Source organism: Excalfactoria chinensis, chromosome 2, assembly GCF_039878825.1.
Source record: "Excalfactoria chinensis isolate bCotChi1 chromosome 2, bCotChi1.hap2, whole genome shotgun sequence".
NCBI classification, from domain to species: Eukaryota; Metazoa; Chordata; class Aves; order Galliformes; family Phasianidae; genus Excalfactoria; species Excalfactoria chinensis.
Genome location: NC_092826.1, coordinates 1,454,256 through 1,471,567, shown reverse-complemented (window position 1 = coordinate 1,471,567; position 17,312 = coordinate 1,454,256). Strand labels below are relative to the sequence as shown.

The window sequence follows — 17,312 nt, the reverse complement described above, 5'->3', positions numbered from 1 at the left end:
GACAGATTTCTGCATTGCATGACAGGGAGGATGAGTGTTACATTGGTTATAGCAGAACAGCACTGCAGGATCTGAGCTTTGCATAGCACCAGGCGGGCAGAATTTAAGGGTTAGGGGGGTGGCTAAACCCTATGGATAAGGAGGAATGGAGAGAGACAGTGGAATCGAGTATTAGAGAGGGGAGAAGATGTTAAAGGAATCATTGCAAAGAAGGAATGTGTAGGAAAATTGGAAAGAGAGGACAGAGTCATGCATAATTCAGATTGGATGTGATGAGAAATTTATTCTCAGAAAGAATGGCGAGGAACAGGCTGCACAGGGAGGTAATGGAGTCACCGTGCCTGGAGGTGTTCAAGAAATGTGGAGCTGTGGCACTGAAGAACATGGTTTAGTGGGTACGGTGGTGACGGGCTAACAGTTGGACTAGATGATTGTAGTGGTCTTTTCCAAGCTTAATGATTCTATGATACTGTTATGGCACAGGTCTTTCCCGTTTGATCCTCTTTTCACTCCCTAAGCCAGGGGACTTTGCAGGTGCCAAGAAAAGAAGGTTCCCTGCATAAAGTCCAGCAATTTTCAGGACTCTCAAAAGCACTACAGGAAGGAAGAGAGGTTTGCACCCCATTTCCAAGTAGCCAGTGGCCATATCCTGTGGGCTGAAACCTTGCAGAGCTTGGTACCAGCTTAGGGCTTTGGGTATTTTGTTGGATGGTACTATGGACAGCCTGGTCCATTGACTGGCAACCCTGCCTATGATGCAGGGGGCTTGGAGCTTGGTGACCATTAAAGTCCCTTACAACCCAAACTATTCTACGGTTCTATGGTCATGTCATGATTCTATGAGTCTATGCTAGAGCAAGAACAAGCTCCCCACGAGCTGGTATGAGACAAACAAGCAAACCCTATGCCAACAAACAGAGGCACATCCCCTGCTGCCGACAGCGTGGGAGCAAGCAGACGCTGGAGGCTTGCCAGGGCTGCTTACACAGTCTGGGTGGTTTCCAGCAGAGCCCTTGCATCCTTTGCATAGCTGCTGGTTTCTGTTCCCTTGAAAATTGCTTAGGCATTCCGTAGCCACTCTGGCACCGTACAGAAGCATTAGCTCCCTCTCGTGGGCTTAGATCAGCTCTCAGTGTTGGAATCCATCCAGGACTTCTCAGTTAAGTGATTTTCTATTGTTTTTCTTCTTTTTTTCCTTTTTTTTTTTTTTGACATTTATCACTGAATATACACCAACGCAAAACTGAAGTTTGGTGGGAACGTGTTGACTTCTATCAAGCTTCCTTTCAATAAGTACAAGGAGTTTTATTTCTCCCCGTATTTTTTTTTTGCTGCCATTATTTTTATTTTACCAGTAATTCAAAGCAACTCGTTTGAGGAATCACCCCAAAGTGCTCAAGTTCTCTACAAACTCAACTGACGCATCCAGAGCTGAGACACACCAATGAAGGCCATGGTGTGACTTCCCAAAGGTTATTTCACTTCCTACTGGTTGAGAGGTGGTGGATTCACTGTTCCTGTATGTGTTCAGGAAGTGTGAAGATGCAGCACTGAGGAACATGTATAAGTGGGCATTTTGGTGATTGGTTGGCAGTGGAACTAGGTGATCTTGGGTTGCCCAGAGATGTGGTGGGTGACATTCAAGATCAGACAGGTCCAAACCCTGAGTAACCCAACAGAGCTGTTGATGTCTCCGTTCATTGCAGGGGAGTTGGACTAGATGACTTTTAAATTCAAGATGACCTTTCAACTCAAATGATTCTATGGATCTCCAGCCCCCTGCCATGGGCAGGGTTGCCTGCAGGGTCTCACCACCATCCCAGTGATGCTCATCACCCCACTAAGGAAACAAGGATCTGACCCTACACACCAAGCCCTACAGAGAGTTGGGCAACAGTTTGGTGGAACCGCTCTTCAGAAAGGTGGTTTGGGGTTTTCCTGCTTGCCTTAACACTCATATTGTTGGCTTGGGTGGGTGGTGGCCATAGAAAGGCTTGACTGCCTGTATTTGCCATTTGCCCTAATCTTTGCAAGGCTTGATGGCTCGAGTTGGCTTCCAGCACTCTTTCAGCTTTGCTCACACAGTCACAGCTTGGGCTAAATTTATTGCATGGGTTTGGCTGCTGGAGGCTGCAAGTTTGCAGCTGTGACGCTGGAGGAGAAGGTTTACAACCAGACACAGCAGATCTGACCATACAACCACCTGGCCCCAAAGCAGTTACGTCACAGCTTCCCCTTCCTTCTATTTGACTCACCGCTTAGGTATTTAAACTGCTATTTATTATCTGCAAACAAACATTTATTACGTCATCTGTAATTGTGTGTTTCTTCACCTCTGTGCTTATGCACATGCCAGCTCCAGCCACTGAAAGGATGCAGTGTTTCTCTTGCCGTGCTTAGGCACTTCTTCCATGCACTTTTCTCCAGTGCCTCCCATCACTTTGGGATACAACCTCAAAATGCTCTTCCTCTCCTCGATGCCATGTGCTTGGATAAGCAGGGACTGGTGAAGTGCCCATTTCAAAAGTCTGATTCAAGTTCTTGGGATCCACAGGGTAATTTTCTGGACAGCCTCATCCTTGCGCTAATGATTGCCATCTATCTTTGATCCCCATCAACTCTAATTGCTGCGCAGAATCAGTGGTTAGACATTGCACCTATGTCTTTTTTTTCTCCCCACACATCTCAGAGGAGTTTTTGCTCCTCCAGGATGGTTTTGTGCCATGGAAGGAGGTCACATTTTGATGCCATAGAGCTGCAGTGCTTTTTGCTCTTTACGTTTATGTCCCCTTATATTTACCGTGGGGTAATAGAAGGCTCTTCTGCAGAAAGGATAGAGAAAACCAAGCAAGCAAACCAAGCAAAATAAGACAGTTTTGCTTTAAAATGGTCTGGAAAAGGAAAGAAAACAATCCTGTCTTTTCCTGCAGGCTGCGGGGGGACTGTCTCTGCTGCCACAGGACGTATAAATCCAATGCAATGAAATATTAATTATTAGAGTCTATCCAACAGGGATTCTTTTCAGAGAGCTGAATAATTCCGGTGCGCTGGAAAAAAACAAAACCAAACCAAATCAAAACATAAACAAAGTCAGTTTTGTGTGTGTGTGTGTGTGTTTTTGGTTTTTTTTTTTTACATGAAAATATTGTGTCTGGAGTAAATTAGAGCTTTTGAGCACTCAGGCTTAGAGACAGGAGGGCGCTGTGATTGCTTCAAGGCAAAATAAAAAAAGAAGCAAATTCCTAATTAAGGCATAAAAAAAAGTCACGGTCAAAGGAAGAGGTAAAGAGAGGTGCAATGGTCAGCATAGCTTCTTCAGCCCAGAGAGCTGCCCTTGCAGCTTGGTGTAAGGGTAAAGTAAAAGCAGAAGTCGATTAATAAAAGAGAGCATGCATCTCTGAAGGCTGCTGTTGTGCAGCACTTCAGAAGGAGGCATTCATCCGAAGAGGCCATGGCACTGGCCCCAGGGAGATGCACTGGGCAGGGCTCAAAGCCCCTTTTGTCCCCTTGTTTACCAGCATTGGGTTGGAAGCACCACACAGCACAGAGCATCATCCTTTGGCTGAGCAGCGCTTTGCAGATTTGAAAGCTCAGAGAGTTGATTGTGAAGCGAGTCCTGGGCTGCAGATGTGCTCTGTTTTGCTCATGGGAGTTGGTGTAAAGGTTCAGCATCCAAATCACAGCCTCAGACCTGAGAAGAACTCTTCAACCCTCTCAACTTACCCAAGTTCATGCATTTCCATTCTCCTCCAAAAAGTGCTTCTTGGAAGGAGGGAAAGGCACTCAGCAACACCTCTGGCAACGAAGAATCCCTGAGCTCTCATTGTCATTATTCATTTTTTCAGCTTCCTTTTACCCTCCATTCTCTGCAGCTTCTGGAAACATCTACATGAAATACTCAAAAATCTGTAATCTTCTCTCATAAACCTCTCTAAATGTTCCTCCCCAGATTGACCCAAAGGCTGCAAATACTTTTCATTACCCTGCAGTTGCTCTGAGGGATGTCTGAGGAATGGGCAAATGAATGACTCACTGTAGGACGATGCATTGCCAAGAGGTAGATCCAGGGAAATTGATTCACTTGGCTCAAACAGCAGCTGTAAGCAAGGCAACACAAAGAGGATGGCCAATGAGAGCCCATGGAAGTGAAGGCAGAGACAAAGACTGCATTTTGTTTTTTATAAAAGTGTGGTATCATGAACAGAGCCAACAGCAACAAGAATGTCAACTGCTAATGGCATGGTAGCATAGGGATGTCACTGCCACTAGCTGGGAACCAGGAGCAAGAGGCTGTACAGAGGGGGCAAGGGAGAAAATCTGTGGTTGGGATCCATTACAAGATCAGGATTTTATACTATTTCCCTTCCCCAGCAGACATGATGTGAGTTTGTACAGTTGACCTTGAATTGGCATCAAGAGGTACTTATTTCTGGTCTACCCTCTATTCCAAGTGCTGGAAAGCTGCTCTTTGCTGTGTGACACCCAGCTGCACCCAAGACAAGGCAGGACTGCAGGAGAAACCCCTCTAGAGAGTCACAGACCATGCAGAAGCAGCATCTCCCTCCTCCAAGCTGCAGAGGACATAGCATGGTTACTTCTCTATCAAGTTGCTGGGGTGATGGAACTCGGGCATCAGAAGCAAGTGAGAAGCTCCAGACGGAGAGGCAAGACAAGGCAGGAGGCAGAAACCTTAATATTTTATCTACTTAGCATGCATGCATGGTGTCCATATCATAGAATCATAGAATCATAGAGTCAAAGAGTCATAGAATCATAGAGTCATAGAATCATAGAGTCAGAGTCATAGAAGGGCTTGGGTTGGAAGGGTCCTCAAGGATCATCAAGTTGAAACCCCACTGCCGCAGGCAAGTTTGTCAACCACTAGATCAGGTTTCCCAGGTCCCCATCCAACTTGGTCTCAGTGCTGTGGTAGCAATGGTAATGGGAGGACAGTTGGACTAGATGATCTTGTAGGTCCTTTCCAACCTTGAGATTCTATGATTCTATGATCACATCCAGAGACAGGGCACCACAACCTCTCTGGGCAACCTGTTCCAGTACTACATCACACTCTCATTGAAAGACTTCCCCCTGACATACCCTTCTGGGGAAATCTGACCATGTTCTTCAGGCCTTCAGGATTCCTTTTCTCTGAGCAAGTGAAGGACACTGATTCAGGAACCCCAGCATCTTATGGTCGAGCAAGCCTAGGTCCTGGGCAGGCAGGCAGGTTGCACAAGAAGGTCTGGCAGCAGAATGAGGTGTAGGTAGCCAGGCCCATGCTGAAGTTGTGGTATGGACAGGTCTTGGAGCACTTCTTGGTGATCCTCTTCCAGAAAGACAAAGAACCTTGATCAAAGGAGAAAGGGGAGAGCAGTGTTAGTGATGTGGACTTCCCAAGACCTCTTCAGTCTTCTAGAAGAGGAAATAATATGTCCTTCTGTTCTGAGGACCAGCATGGTCAGTAAGAACCCTCCCAATCTCACCCACTCAACGATTGCCAGGACCATTTAATATCTCTGATGGGCATCCAGCACTTCCCAGCATAGATCCTCATGTTGAGACTTTGTTAGGTGTACAACGGTGATATACATGGAATCATATAATATCCTGAGGTGGAAGGGATCCACAAGGAATATTGAATCCAGCTCTATGAAGCTCCATGAAGGAATGTTCTTGCCTGGATTGAAAGCATTTTGCCAGGTTTTATTTCCTTCTGCATCTCACTAGACCTATTTCAGTATCCTCTTCCATGCAGGCATAAAACAAGAAGGAAGATCCCAAGCTGTGTTGGGAAGGAATTTTTCAAACTCTGCTAACTACAGCAGTGCCAGATTGGGCTATCGAAATCTCTGCCTTCCATATGTTCCTCATGATATGCCTTCCCCATGATTCCTCAATTCACCCATTCCCAAAGGGCAATCATATAAATCTAGCCAAAACCCCACATTGCATTCCTGAGTCCCTGTGCACTGACAGCACACACCTATTCCTACAGCAGCAACGTTCGTCACACAGTACTCATCCTCGTCTGAGCACTTCTTAGCCTTCAGACAGCTCCAGTTGCTTTGTTCCCACTCACAGGTGTAGCAATATAGGGCTTTTGCTGCAGGAGGAGACACGAGAAGTTGGAATATGAAAGATGATGACAAAATGTTGTTACTCCTAGTAGCAAAATTACCACTTGCTTTCCATTGCCCCTCAAATGCACATCATGCAAAACTATGGATTTGCAAGACTCAGACTCAACTCACTCTGCTCTCTGCACACTTGCACATTTAAACCCAACACATGCACACAGGTGCAAGCATTTGTGCATAGAAGTTCCTGCCCTGCACTCAAAATACAGCACAGTGAGACAAAGACACTGGGTTTGATATGATGCAAGGAGCAGGGAAGGTCACAACCTACTGTAGGAGTCTACAGGGATGTCCCAAGGCTTGGATTCTCCTTTTCTAGTTGCTGAGGACACGAAAAATAAGACTACAGCCAAACTAGTCCATAAGCACTAGCACTTGTTGGTCCTGTTAACTGAGACCTCCATGGCCTGAAGTTGTCAGTCCTCACCCTAAGGGTCTCTGGGTGGAACTTCAGTGTCTTCAAATCTGTGTTAAAACACCAATTAAGAGTATTACATTTAATTCTTAGCTGTGTGAATTCACCCATAAGACACCCAAAACTTTGGTTTTTTACTGCCTACATTATCGAACTTGAGTTAAGGTGCTCTTGATTTTGGTGCTGAAGACAATCTCTCTGTCCCTTGGGCCTTATTAACACTTGGAAATTTGCAAAAATCACTGTTCTAGAAAGTGAGCCAAGGTAAACAGCAGAAAGGTATTCTTAGGCCACAATGCGACAGAAATAACTATTCCAATAAATTGTGTTTTTTCTACAGCAGAAAACGTGGCAAATTTCCACGAGCTGGAAAACCTTATTCCTCTCTGCAAATCAAGGTTGACATTTATTCTCCCTCGTTGCTTACATATTTTGTCAATAGAGGATATAGGACTGTATACTTACATAGGGCTCAGATTTCAATCTCAGTAAAATAAACAGTAAGACCCGTAATGCAAATAAGATGCAAATATTTCTCTCCACCCACACACACATCCCAGCATAAAGACACTTATTCCATATAGCTGACTACCAAACTTCTCCCTAATTCCCCAGCTTGACTCCAAAGACCCTGAAATCACTTGGGTAGAGTCTCTGAGTAGGGTAGACAGTAGGGGAATTCATCAGGAAGCTGCACAAAGGAAGATGTAGATCTGACCCTATCCCACTAGAAATGGTGTCATTAGCTGCAGGAAGAGATAGGAGCATGTAGGTATGGATACATTGTAGGCTGGAGCACTTCATCAAGATATAGAAATAACCACAGTCTTACAACATCTGAACAAACAAACCCACTGGAAAGTCTTTTAGCACAGACAAGAAAAGTGGCAAGTGCTTCCTATTGTTTTTTGTCGGTCTTGCTTTCATAAAAATCCAGTAGTACGTGAGTTTATAGAGAAACACATCCTGAAAATAAGCAAGCCTTCATACATTCCATCTGAGAAACTAAAGGAGTTCCATGTCCCTCAGCAGCTCCACTGCAAGTACTAAAGCCTTACAAGGACTAAGACATCCCCTCCCATGACGCCTCTCTGACTTTCCAACATGCTACAATTCTTTGTGTAGTAGAAACCATGCTCTTACCTTGATATGCACATAGGAACAAAGCCAGAAGGGCGAGGAGAGAAGCTTTCATCTTCTCTCAGTCGTCTTCACAGCCTGGGAAAAGCACCCTTATCTGGGGACAGGATATATATCTTGCCTGTGTTTAGACTGAGTGATGATGAAGACAACAATTTTAAAAGATGGGCAGGGATCATGTATTATTTGACAGGATAGGAATGCACGTTGTTTTTTTTTCTCACCTCAGCATTGCCTTCAGGCTGGTCTGATGGGTCTGAAGATGAGTGAAAGCACCATGGGAGCAATTCATCCCATTTATTGCTTCTAATGCTTTAATGTCTCTATGGTCAGGCTAGTAGTACTATCAGTGTACCATTACTACATCACATCTACGGCCAGATAGTTCAGCAAAGGCATCTACTCGAAGCAATATGGCAGTAAGTAGCACAAATTAATGGCTTCATTGTGTGGATGTCTGCTAAGTGCCTTTCCAGGGTTAGACCTGAAGAACTCCCTTATGTCTACAGTCAGGGTGGATCTAGATCTGTATTCATGGTTGACAATTATAAACAGGAAACATTTTATAATTTCCTGTAGACTATAAAAGCTGCTGGTTACCTATAAAGTCCTAAATGCTCCACGTCCTACTTTTGAGAGCAGCTGCAGCAAGAGAACAATGGCTTTGGTGTTCAAACACAGGAGCTGGCACATTGGGAGTTGGTATCTAGCTTTACTACGCCTGAGCAAAGGGTAAAAACACATTTATGCCCCTTCTACACAGACCATCCAATGCAAAGTCCTGCTAGATAGCATTCAAGTGTAAGGTTCCCAGCCTGTATGACTTCTCTGTATGTTTTTTGGGGTGGAGCTGGAGCTGATAATTTAAGACCTTCTGGAGCCTCTGTTTGACTGCCTATCACACTTGTGCTTCTAAGGAAAGAGCTACCAGGAAAACTGGTACAGGTAATCTGCAGACGCCTCCATGAATCATCATAGACCTAGCCACCAAAGAGCAGAGAGGACAAAGCAGGAACAGATCCTCCGCCAGATTAAAGCAGCTTGGTCTGCTCAACTCCTCCACCTTGCAAGATTTGGCTGAGGAAAGAAAACGGGATTGAAGAAAGAGAACGGACCTGTACACAACCTGGGGTTTAGGAGATGGAGCTGCAGAAGAAGAATAGGCAGAGACTAAGAGAACATGTAGAAGAAGATGGAGAAAGGATGTGAATTTTAGGCCCTGGACAGATCAGCCCTGAAGCAGAGGTCATGGGCATCTTGCACATTTAAAGCACCTGATGTGACTACTCATCGCTCATCACTGTGAAGGCATGGCCAGAGGAAGTTCAGAGGGACACCAAAACCCATGGTATCATCCTTTTTGATAGAAAAAAAAAATGGCAAGGGGGTGTACTGGTGTTGGGAGTAGTAATTTTCAGATATTTTTGAGGTTTCTGACATTGACTTCAAACCACCGGGGCTATCCATACTGCTGACATGAGGCAGGATTAACAGGTTGGTGAAGTCAGCCCTGATAACCCCATGAACATTCATCATTCCCCAACAATAGACATACAGCTTCTGGGTGTGGAGAGGGTAAACCACATCGCTTGCCCAACAGATGAAGTTCTGCCAAGCACACGGACTGCCTGCCATTGTGGATGCTGGATGAGGTGTGTCAGTCCTCCTCGATGTCACAAGGGAGCAACCAAAGAGCTAGACCCACTGCAGAGAACAAGGATTGCTCAGTGTGATTCACAACATAGTGTCCTCCTGCAGCATGACTCTTTGTGAGGATCTGGAAATCAGTATGGGCAGCCAAGGCTGAGTGTCCTGCAGCCAAAGGACATAGGCCAGGAAGGAGTTTGCTTTAACCTGACTTGACTCTTATTTTTGAGGAAGAAGTGAAAAGTAATTGTGTTATTTTTCAATATGATTAAGAAAATGTATTATTGAATCTACAGGGCTTGCTGACAATCAACACGGGCTTAAACTCCTCATATTCCACATTGCTGAAGGACTTTGATGCCTTGACTCTGACCCCATCTCCCACATGCTCACACTTTTCCTGAGTGCTCCAAAGGTACCTGGGTGCTCACTATGGGAGTCCCACCACAGCACAGAGATATTCAGGTTCGACAACACAGCATGGGCAGCCTGGGGGCCAGATAACACGGAGGTGTTGAAATCCTTTGGAGAACCTGCCCTTTGGCTCAAGGAGGGAAAATGGTGCCCCAGGGGCTTCCCAGCACCATATTACCTAATTTACTTGTAATAGGGGGATCCAGTTGTGCTACAGAGGAGGTCACCAACCTTCCAGCTTCTTCCAGCTTCCTTGAGGCTAGAACCACACTGAAGAAGGGCCGTCACAGAAGCAACTATATCTAACATGAAGAGTTCAGTCATAGTTTCAAGGGCTGTCCTACAGCATGGGGACAGTTGTCCATGATGTTTAATTATGAGCAAAGCTTTTGCCTGAACAACTAAAACCATCTCTGACAACTCCTGGACAGGGAGCAGAACTTACCACAAATTAGATACACTCTCCAACTGGTATTTTGGACTCAGCCACTTTAGTCTAGAGGGATACAGATGGGTAGCAGCCAACCTCAGGGCCAGGAACAGACCCAAGAGCTTTCATTTGCTAATATGCAGTCCCCGTGATGTCCCAACTTTCTGAGTATAGATGGTAAAATACCACTGGATGTATAAAGTAATGATTTTCTAGATGCCTTTCTATGCACCTTCAGAAATTTCTGCCTGGCTGAAGCAGTAGGAGACACACTTTGCTCTAGGGTTGTGCTGACCAGGATCATATCCTCCTCCTACTCATTCCCATTTGTTTAGCTCTCTCTAATTGCAAGAGCAACCAGACCGTGCTGCTTGCAAAACCTCAGCCCTGCTGTGAGTCAGCTATCAACAGACATTTCCAAGACAGGTGTTATTTATTCTCTTTTTATTTCACAGAGCCCTATTGCATGAGAAAGTAGAAGATTAAGCAAAAAGAAGGATCGAGTCAGGTTCAAAACTGGTCTGTCCATGTTTGATCACCACCTGTTCAGAAGACAGATAAGTAAAACATCTGAAGGAACTAGGAGACAAGAATGGGCTAAGAAACTTGCATGGGTTATTCAACAGGAACCCAATTTCCTAGGGCATCACCATTCAGTTCAGAAAATGAACCTGCTGACACTGACAAGAACTGCAGTTTCCATGACCAGGAAGGGACATCTCATCCTGGATGCCTCGTTAGATCTAGGATGAGAGTTAAGAGCCTTAAGTTGTTCCAGGGGAGATTCAGGTTAGATATTAGGAAAACATTATTCCCTAGAAGAGTGATAATGCATTGAAACAGGCTGCCCAGGGAGGTGGTGGAGTCAGCATCCCTGGAGGCTGTGAAGAAAAGGGCAGATTTGGCATTTAAGGATATGGTTTAGTGTTGGGTATGGCGACGATGGGTCAACTTTTAGATTTGATGATCTTAGTGGTCTTTTCCAACCTTAATGATGCCACAATCTCCAGGTCTGCATTTCTACAGCTGGCCAGTGATGAGCCATTATTAACCAAAAGCCTCCAGTGCCAGTCTCTTTTCTTATCCCCACTTGCCCAGATCCCTGCTGTTATACCAGACCTGCTTTTCTCTACATTATATCATTGTGCCTGTGCCATAAATACCTCACCGTATACAGAATAATGGATTGTTACTGCTATCTATAAAAGCCTACAGTTGCATCATGCAAAGCAACATAAAAGCAGAACAAATTAGCCAAAGCCACCTGGTCAATTAGAAAAATTGCTCTTACAGCTCAGCCAAGTGAAACAAAGCTTCAGGCAGGTCAAGACAAACTCAGTCTGAGCAAACCTTTAGAAACATAAATCCTGAGGTCTCACAAACTCATTCCAAAGCTTATGGCCCATAACCAGCAATAGCAGCACCAAATTAAGGTGCTAGGGTATACCAAACCCTCTTGTCTTAGAATCTAATGAGGGGAAAAGATAGCATGAGCAATTTGGTTTTATTTATAGTATTAAATATCCAGTTTGTTTTGTTTTTTCTTTTCCAGCATATAGAAAGGCACTATAGAAAGCTGGACGAGAAGTGAAGCTGCATCTGTCCAAAATAGGATATCAGTGAAAGAGGGAGAAAAGATGGGTACAAAACAAAAGAATAATAGAATTTCATCATGTGCCTGGGTTAGGAGAAGCTAGGAAATGAGGCTGAACCTACAGGTCCTTCTTCACTTCTCACCCCTACCTTCAAGTCTTACCTCTGGAAGGGCAATAGACAAGATTTGCTTTCACAGGGAGACTGAGTGGGAAATCCTATGGGACTCTTGGCCTCCTACTTGGACAGAATCCACCCTTTCAGGTCCAGAAATGCACAGGAAGAGGGAGCAGTAGAGATTTAACCCTCTCACATTCTTCCTCTGATATAAGCAGGGTTTTGCAGCACCAAGAATGAATTACAGAGACTCTTTCTGCCTGAAAGGAAGCTTCCAAGAATTGAATGTAAGCCCTACCTAAAACCGGTTGCAATAATTCCCACCCAACTCTCCCTCTAAGCCTTGAGAGGTTCAAGAGTCCAGCTTAAGAAACATAGAAGAACTTACAGAGAACACCTATATAAAACAAAGAGCTCATTCACATAGAGGCGACTTCTGGGAAGGAATTAGAGAACTCCTCACCTGACCCACCTCAGTAAGCAAATGCCCTGCATGCAAGAGAAAGGGGAGTTGTATACAATCCACCAAGCTTGAAACACAACTTTTTTTCTTTGTTTTTTTCCTAAAATGATAGCTACTCACCTCCCCATCCCTCCTTTGCAAGCCTGATGCACTACAGGCTAGCTAAAAGCCACCTTGGTTTGCAGAGATAACACATCATGCTCTTCTCAGGTTCATGGCAGCAGAATGAATTTATGACCCACCTTGCAGTTATTTAAAGGCTTATTTCCGAGGCAAACTGATCACTTGTAATTGCAGCCTAATCCAGGTATGGATTAAGAATTGCAATTAAGCAATTTATTGGAATTCTTCATGCCCCATCTTGTAGCAGATAAGGATTAAGATCTGGAGAAGCTGTTCTCAGCACTTGAGACGGACACAGTTAGACTGAGATATTCCTGAGCCTGTGTTGTTCTTTTAAATAATGCATGTGCTTGACTGGCCAAGAATGTGGCAATTATTTCTAAAAAGAAGCCATAGGACAAACCAGCCAGCATGTCATCTACTCACTCCCTGTGGGATGCTAGTGATGGGCAGCTATCCCCCTCCTCCCAAAGCTGGGCACTGTGCCACAAGCTCTCCCTCCCACCGCACAAACTTGATATCCTAGAGTTCTATCCTTGCCTTGGCAGCCCTCCCTCTTCCTCTCATTAGGCTGCCCTTCGTTTTGTCACAGAGATTCAGTTTCTTGTAGGTTAATCATTCACCTTCCTTTGCAGCCGCTCACCTTGGCACCAGCAGTACCGCATTTACATGACAAGGGCTAACGCCTGTCCTGGCAGAGCTTATTTTACAGCTATCTGAACATGGCCAACAGTTGATGGACACAGAGTACAACTGTGTCCACACACAGAGCTCCCGAAGCATGTATTTTATTGATGCCAAACCACAGCTGTGATTTCCTCCTCCTAAAGGGGGCTGGAAAAGAAGTTATTCAACTTACTGCATTCTGAGAAAGAAAGTTTGAAGCCCAGCAGCGATGGTCTTGCTTAAATAGTTTCCTATCACACTAACAAAAATATTCCCCTTCAAATTTACTGTTACATTTCTCCCATTTTTTTTTCCCCTCCTCCAGTTTTGCAGCATCAGGCCACACGAGAAGAAGGTGGGGGAGAGAGAAGAACCCTCTGGCAACCCTCCATATTTCTTTTCCTCATATCCCTGCAGGGGTTTTCCCACCTCTCACCCGCCTGCCAGCCTACAGCTGTTTTGCTTCCTCCTTAATCTGATGGCTCACCAGGGAGCAGACAGAACGTAAGAAGCAGCCCAACAGAAAACACTCCTTGCTAAGAAGCTCTTATAACACCCACTTCCTTCTCTGCACCGATTAGGATGGATCAGCCCAAAGGTTGTCTCTTTGAAGAGCCTGCAGGTGAGCCAAGGCCATGTCATTAAGAAGATGAAAAGAGCAGCTTTTGATAGAGACCTGGTCACTGAAGACATTCAAGGTCAGGCTGGAGAGAGCTCTGAGCAGCCTGATTTAACTGTGTGTGTCCCTATTCTTTGCAGAAGAACTGGGTTAGATGGCCTTTAAAGGCCCCTTCCAACTCAATTCTATGGCTGCTTTTCTCAAGTCACATAGCAGGTCCCTCCTCTACCCAACACTACCTACAGTGCTGCCAACCCCAGCAAGAAAGCAAGAAGCAGCTCCAGGAAATGAAAGGCTGACACGTGCCTTTTGTCAATAAGCATCACTAATAGGTTGGCTGTGCCTCAAGAGGTTGACTCATGCCCAGGAGAAAGCACTATGTGGGAAGGTTGCTGATAAGCAGCAGCTAGAACCAGTTGAAGGGATGCATAATGGTCATCAAGTCCAATGCTTGGCTCTACATAGGACTACCCCAAAAAAAAATCATCCCCGTTAGAGCCTCCAACTGCCCAAGGGAACAGCACTGATCTGCATCAATGGAGAGCCAGGCTTCATGTTAAGAAAAGACTATTCAGCAGAAGTTGGTGGACATGGAATAGGTTCAAATAGCCCATAGTGACCCCAGACCAGGTGTGGTCCTACATCGATCCAGGGGTTGGATTCAACAATCCTTGTAGGTCCCATCTAATGTGGGACACTATGTAATTCTATGAAGTTACATCCCCTACCTAGCAGGAGAAGCATTGCTCTTACTCCCCCTATTCTTACTCTATGAAACCCACCTTCCCCAGTCTCCAATCTGCTTGATTATGGCCACAGGAGAAGACTACACTCCTCAGACTTGTCACCTTCTCTCCTTAATGCTCAGCTAGTTCCAAGGTATTGCACTGCTCAACCATGTATCAACTCAGATACTTAGCCAAACGCATGACTTCCCCACCTTGCTTTTGCTCTATTGAATCTCCCATCTTTTTTTTCTTCCCCAACAGGTTTTTTTGACAGAACTGGTCAAGCCATACATATAAACACAGGTTAACACCCTCCTGGGGAAAAAAAATGCAGATGCTTTATTTAAGCACCTACATAACAACCAGTAACTGTTTGGCTGACACTGGCAGCTCTTCACAGTAGTCTTGATTTCCAGAGCATCTGAGCATGGTCAAGAAGCCCTTCAGTACTACATATGGCCCACATGCAGCTGCTCTTATTAAAACAGCTCCTTGTGTGAAACATTCACTGTGCTTATCCATTTGCATCCTGTTCTTTTATTCTGCAATAGATAAGAGTATCCCCCCCACCTCACAGGGGTTCCTCTGGAGGTACCCTCTTAGTTGGTATGAAACAAGCTTTCAATAAATCTTTAATAATAATAATTAAAAAAAAACAACAAAAACACTCTTTCTAAAGCAAGGAAATATTTGTAGTAGGTAAGTATCTCAGCGCATTGGATCCAAACTGGGTCTCACGCTTGCAAGTACAAATTCAACATAGGGGGTGCATGCTTAACAGCTTCACTGATAACTGGACCATTCAGATCTCTGTTTTAGAATTCAGTTGCCTCACTTAAGCTCTGTATAAGCTCCCATGGCTTGGAGAGACAGTACTGTTACATCTCAGCTAAATCATGGAACACTATTATACACATAAACCCACACAAGTATAGACACAAGATAAGACTGCATTGGGTTTGCACATACATTTCTCCTCATACATACCCTGAGACCTAGAGGCCTTCTGGAACAAAATGGTTTGAGATCTGCAAAGAGGTTCTTTGCTTGAAGGCAAAAGATTTCGTATCAGTTTCTGCAGGCAACTGAGCACATACACACCCATTACAGAGCCCAAGCACAAAGCTGAAGCATCAGCTCTCAGCTGAACCAAATCCAGTTTGAGCTGCAAAAAAACCCCTGGCTTCCAATCACACATTCAGAAAAATCACTTCCATTTGTAATAGCTTCCAACTGAAATAGCAGTTCAAACACGAGAACAAGTGGCTGTAAACACACCCACCAACCACAGCAGCCTCAACATCAGCACTGTGTTAAAAGGTTTTGCTATTGATGCAATAGCTTGCTTACACTTGAGGTTCATTGACAACTAGGCTAACTGTACATGCAAATATCACCTTTTTTCCTTTCTCTGAAAAGCAGCCAACTGAATAAGCACCAGCACTGTATACAATTGGTTTTTGCCTCCTCCATGTCCATTGGAAAGATGCAGACTGCTGATGGCTAACCACTCCCCAGTACATCTGCATCCCACCATAGCCTCAAAGCCAGCACTGCCCTTTCCCAATGTGAAGTCAGTGACTGGAGAGCTTATTTCTGGACCAACGCGAGATCTCCTCTCACAGACCAAGGTTTGATCACACAGGGGTGGAACGGAGTATGTAACACTTATTATTTTCAGCATTCCACCATTAAACTCACTTTATGACCCCCTTTCCCATTCCTCCTTCTTAAGGATGCAGCTGCTCCTTCAGTGATATTGGCTTCCTTCCCAAATGTTTCTTTTTTGATTATATTTGTGCAGCTGCAGTTTCACCAAATCCCAAGAATGAAGTGGCACAAAATACCCTGAGATTCTTCCCTTTACTCCAGTGCATCTCCCTGACACAAGCCCAGGTCTCACACTATATTACACTTATTTCAGCACATCATTGCCTCATGTTTCCGCATCAGGATAATTCAGAGTATCTAAGAAGCACAGCACTTCTCCACAAGGAGATGGGATTAACTGTGTAATCTTATTTATTGGCACAGTTAAGGCTCTCAATCTTCTTCCAAGATTCTTGACAAGGAGGAAGGAAGAAGATATCCACAGCAACTGACAGCTCTAGAGAGGAATTAAAAGTTCAAATTTAAGTTGCACTCAAAATGAGTGCCACAAGTCCGTAGCATTTGCTTTTAACACTTGGTTTCTATTTATTTAATAGAAAAACCCAGCATGAAACACCTACAAACTTGTGTTAGACAACCATCCCACCTCTGGAATAACCTCAGCAGCATATAAAAGGGTTATTAAACAGCACCAGATGGGTATGAGGCTAACAGGAAAGGTGCTTCCTCAGAACTCAAAGTCCTCATCAGTCATGTCAATTGCCCAGGCAAACTTCTCCCTCTGTGTCTTGTTGAAGATCTTCTCAATGGGCACACCAAACTTCTTACACCTGTGGAGACCACAATGCAATAGAGAGACATCCCAAGGGATACACTACCCATCCCAATTGGCTCCTACCATAGTTCTCCATGTTCACTTGTGTAATCTCCTTAAGACCCCAGAGGAAATCACTTTTGCACCTTGCCTCTGTTGATAGATGTGCAAGTTCTGGTTTTACAGCAAGAAGCGTCATCTTGCCTTGCAATCAGTGCTTGTAAGCAAGGGAAGTTACAGTTTTGGACTTCTTTGATGGCTTGCCTCTATTGATGGTTGGACTAGGTGATCTTCTTGGTTTTTCCCAACCTTTATGATACTGTGATCAACTCCAAAGCTTGGACAGGTTTCTCTGCCCAGATACAGTTTTTCCCCCAGAGGCTCAAGCATGT

General features: G+C 44.6%; 2 protein-coding genes across 7 annotated transcripts in view; both read right to left on the bottom strand.

Annotated features, from left to right (window-relative positions):
• Positions 1-990: 990 nt before the first annotated feature.
• Positions 991-16,850, bottom strand: LOC140247957 (lymphocyte antigen 6E-like). Of its 2 annotated transcripts, XR_011902789.1 has the most exons (6): positions 16,799-16,850; positions 7,699-7,792; positions 5,987-6,106; positions 5,101-5,349; positions 4,034-4,097; positions 991-3,047 (listed from the first exon to the last, which is right to left on the bottom strand). XR_011902789.1 is itself a non-coding variant. In XM_072328183.1 (4 exons), the coding sequence occupies exons 2-4, from the start codon at positions 7,748-7,750 to the stop codon at positions 5,192-5,194; spliced, it is 330 nt and encodes a 109-aa protein (XP_072184284.1). In that variant the 5' UTR covers positions 7,751-7,792; positions 16,799-16,850; the 3' UTR covers positions 4,762-5,191. The 2 variants fall into 2 exon arrangements, 1 of the variants encoding a protein (XP_072184284.1); XM_072328183.1 differs by lacking the exons at positions 991-3,047; positions 4,034-4,097 and having other exon boundaries at positions 4,762-5,349.
• The window catches only part of TOP1MT (DNA topoisomerase I mitochondrial), a 26,607-nt gene continuing 17,100 nt past the window's right edge, over positions 7,806-17,312 (bottom strand). For all 5 annotated transcript variants that reach the window (XM_072328176.1, XM_072328177.1, XM_072328181.1 and 2 more), the window contains one exon: positions 7,806-16,936. In XM_072328176.1, the coding sequence (XP_072184277.1) occupies positions 16,834-16,936 (103 nt within the window). In that variant the 3' untranslated portion in view covers positions 7,806-16,833. The remainder of the gene's footprint in view (positions 16,937-17,312) is intronic.

Excerpts from the sequence above, each read along its gene's own strand:
- LOC140247957 (XM_072328183.1), bottom strand. The coding sequence starts at position 7,750 with ATGAAAGCTTCTCTCCTCGCCCTTCTGGCTTTGTTCCTATGTGCATAT. Across the intron at positions 6,107-7,698 it reads GTTCCTATGTGCATATCAAG|CAAAAGCCCTATATTGCTAC; the intron begins GTAAGAGCATGG and ends CTCCTCCTGCAG. Across the intron at positions 5,350-5,986 it reads CGTTGCTGCTGTAGGAATAG|GTTCTTTGTCTTTCTGGAAG; the intron begins GTGTGTGCTGTC and ends CCTTTGATCAAG.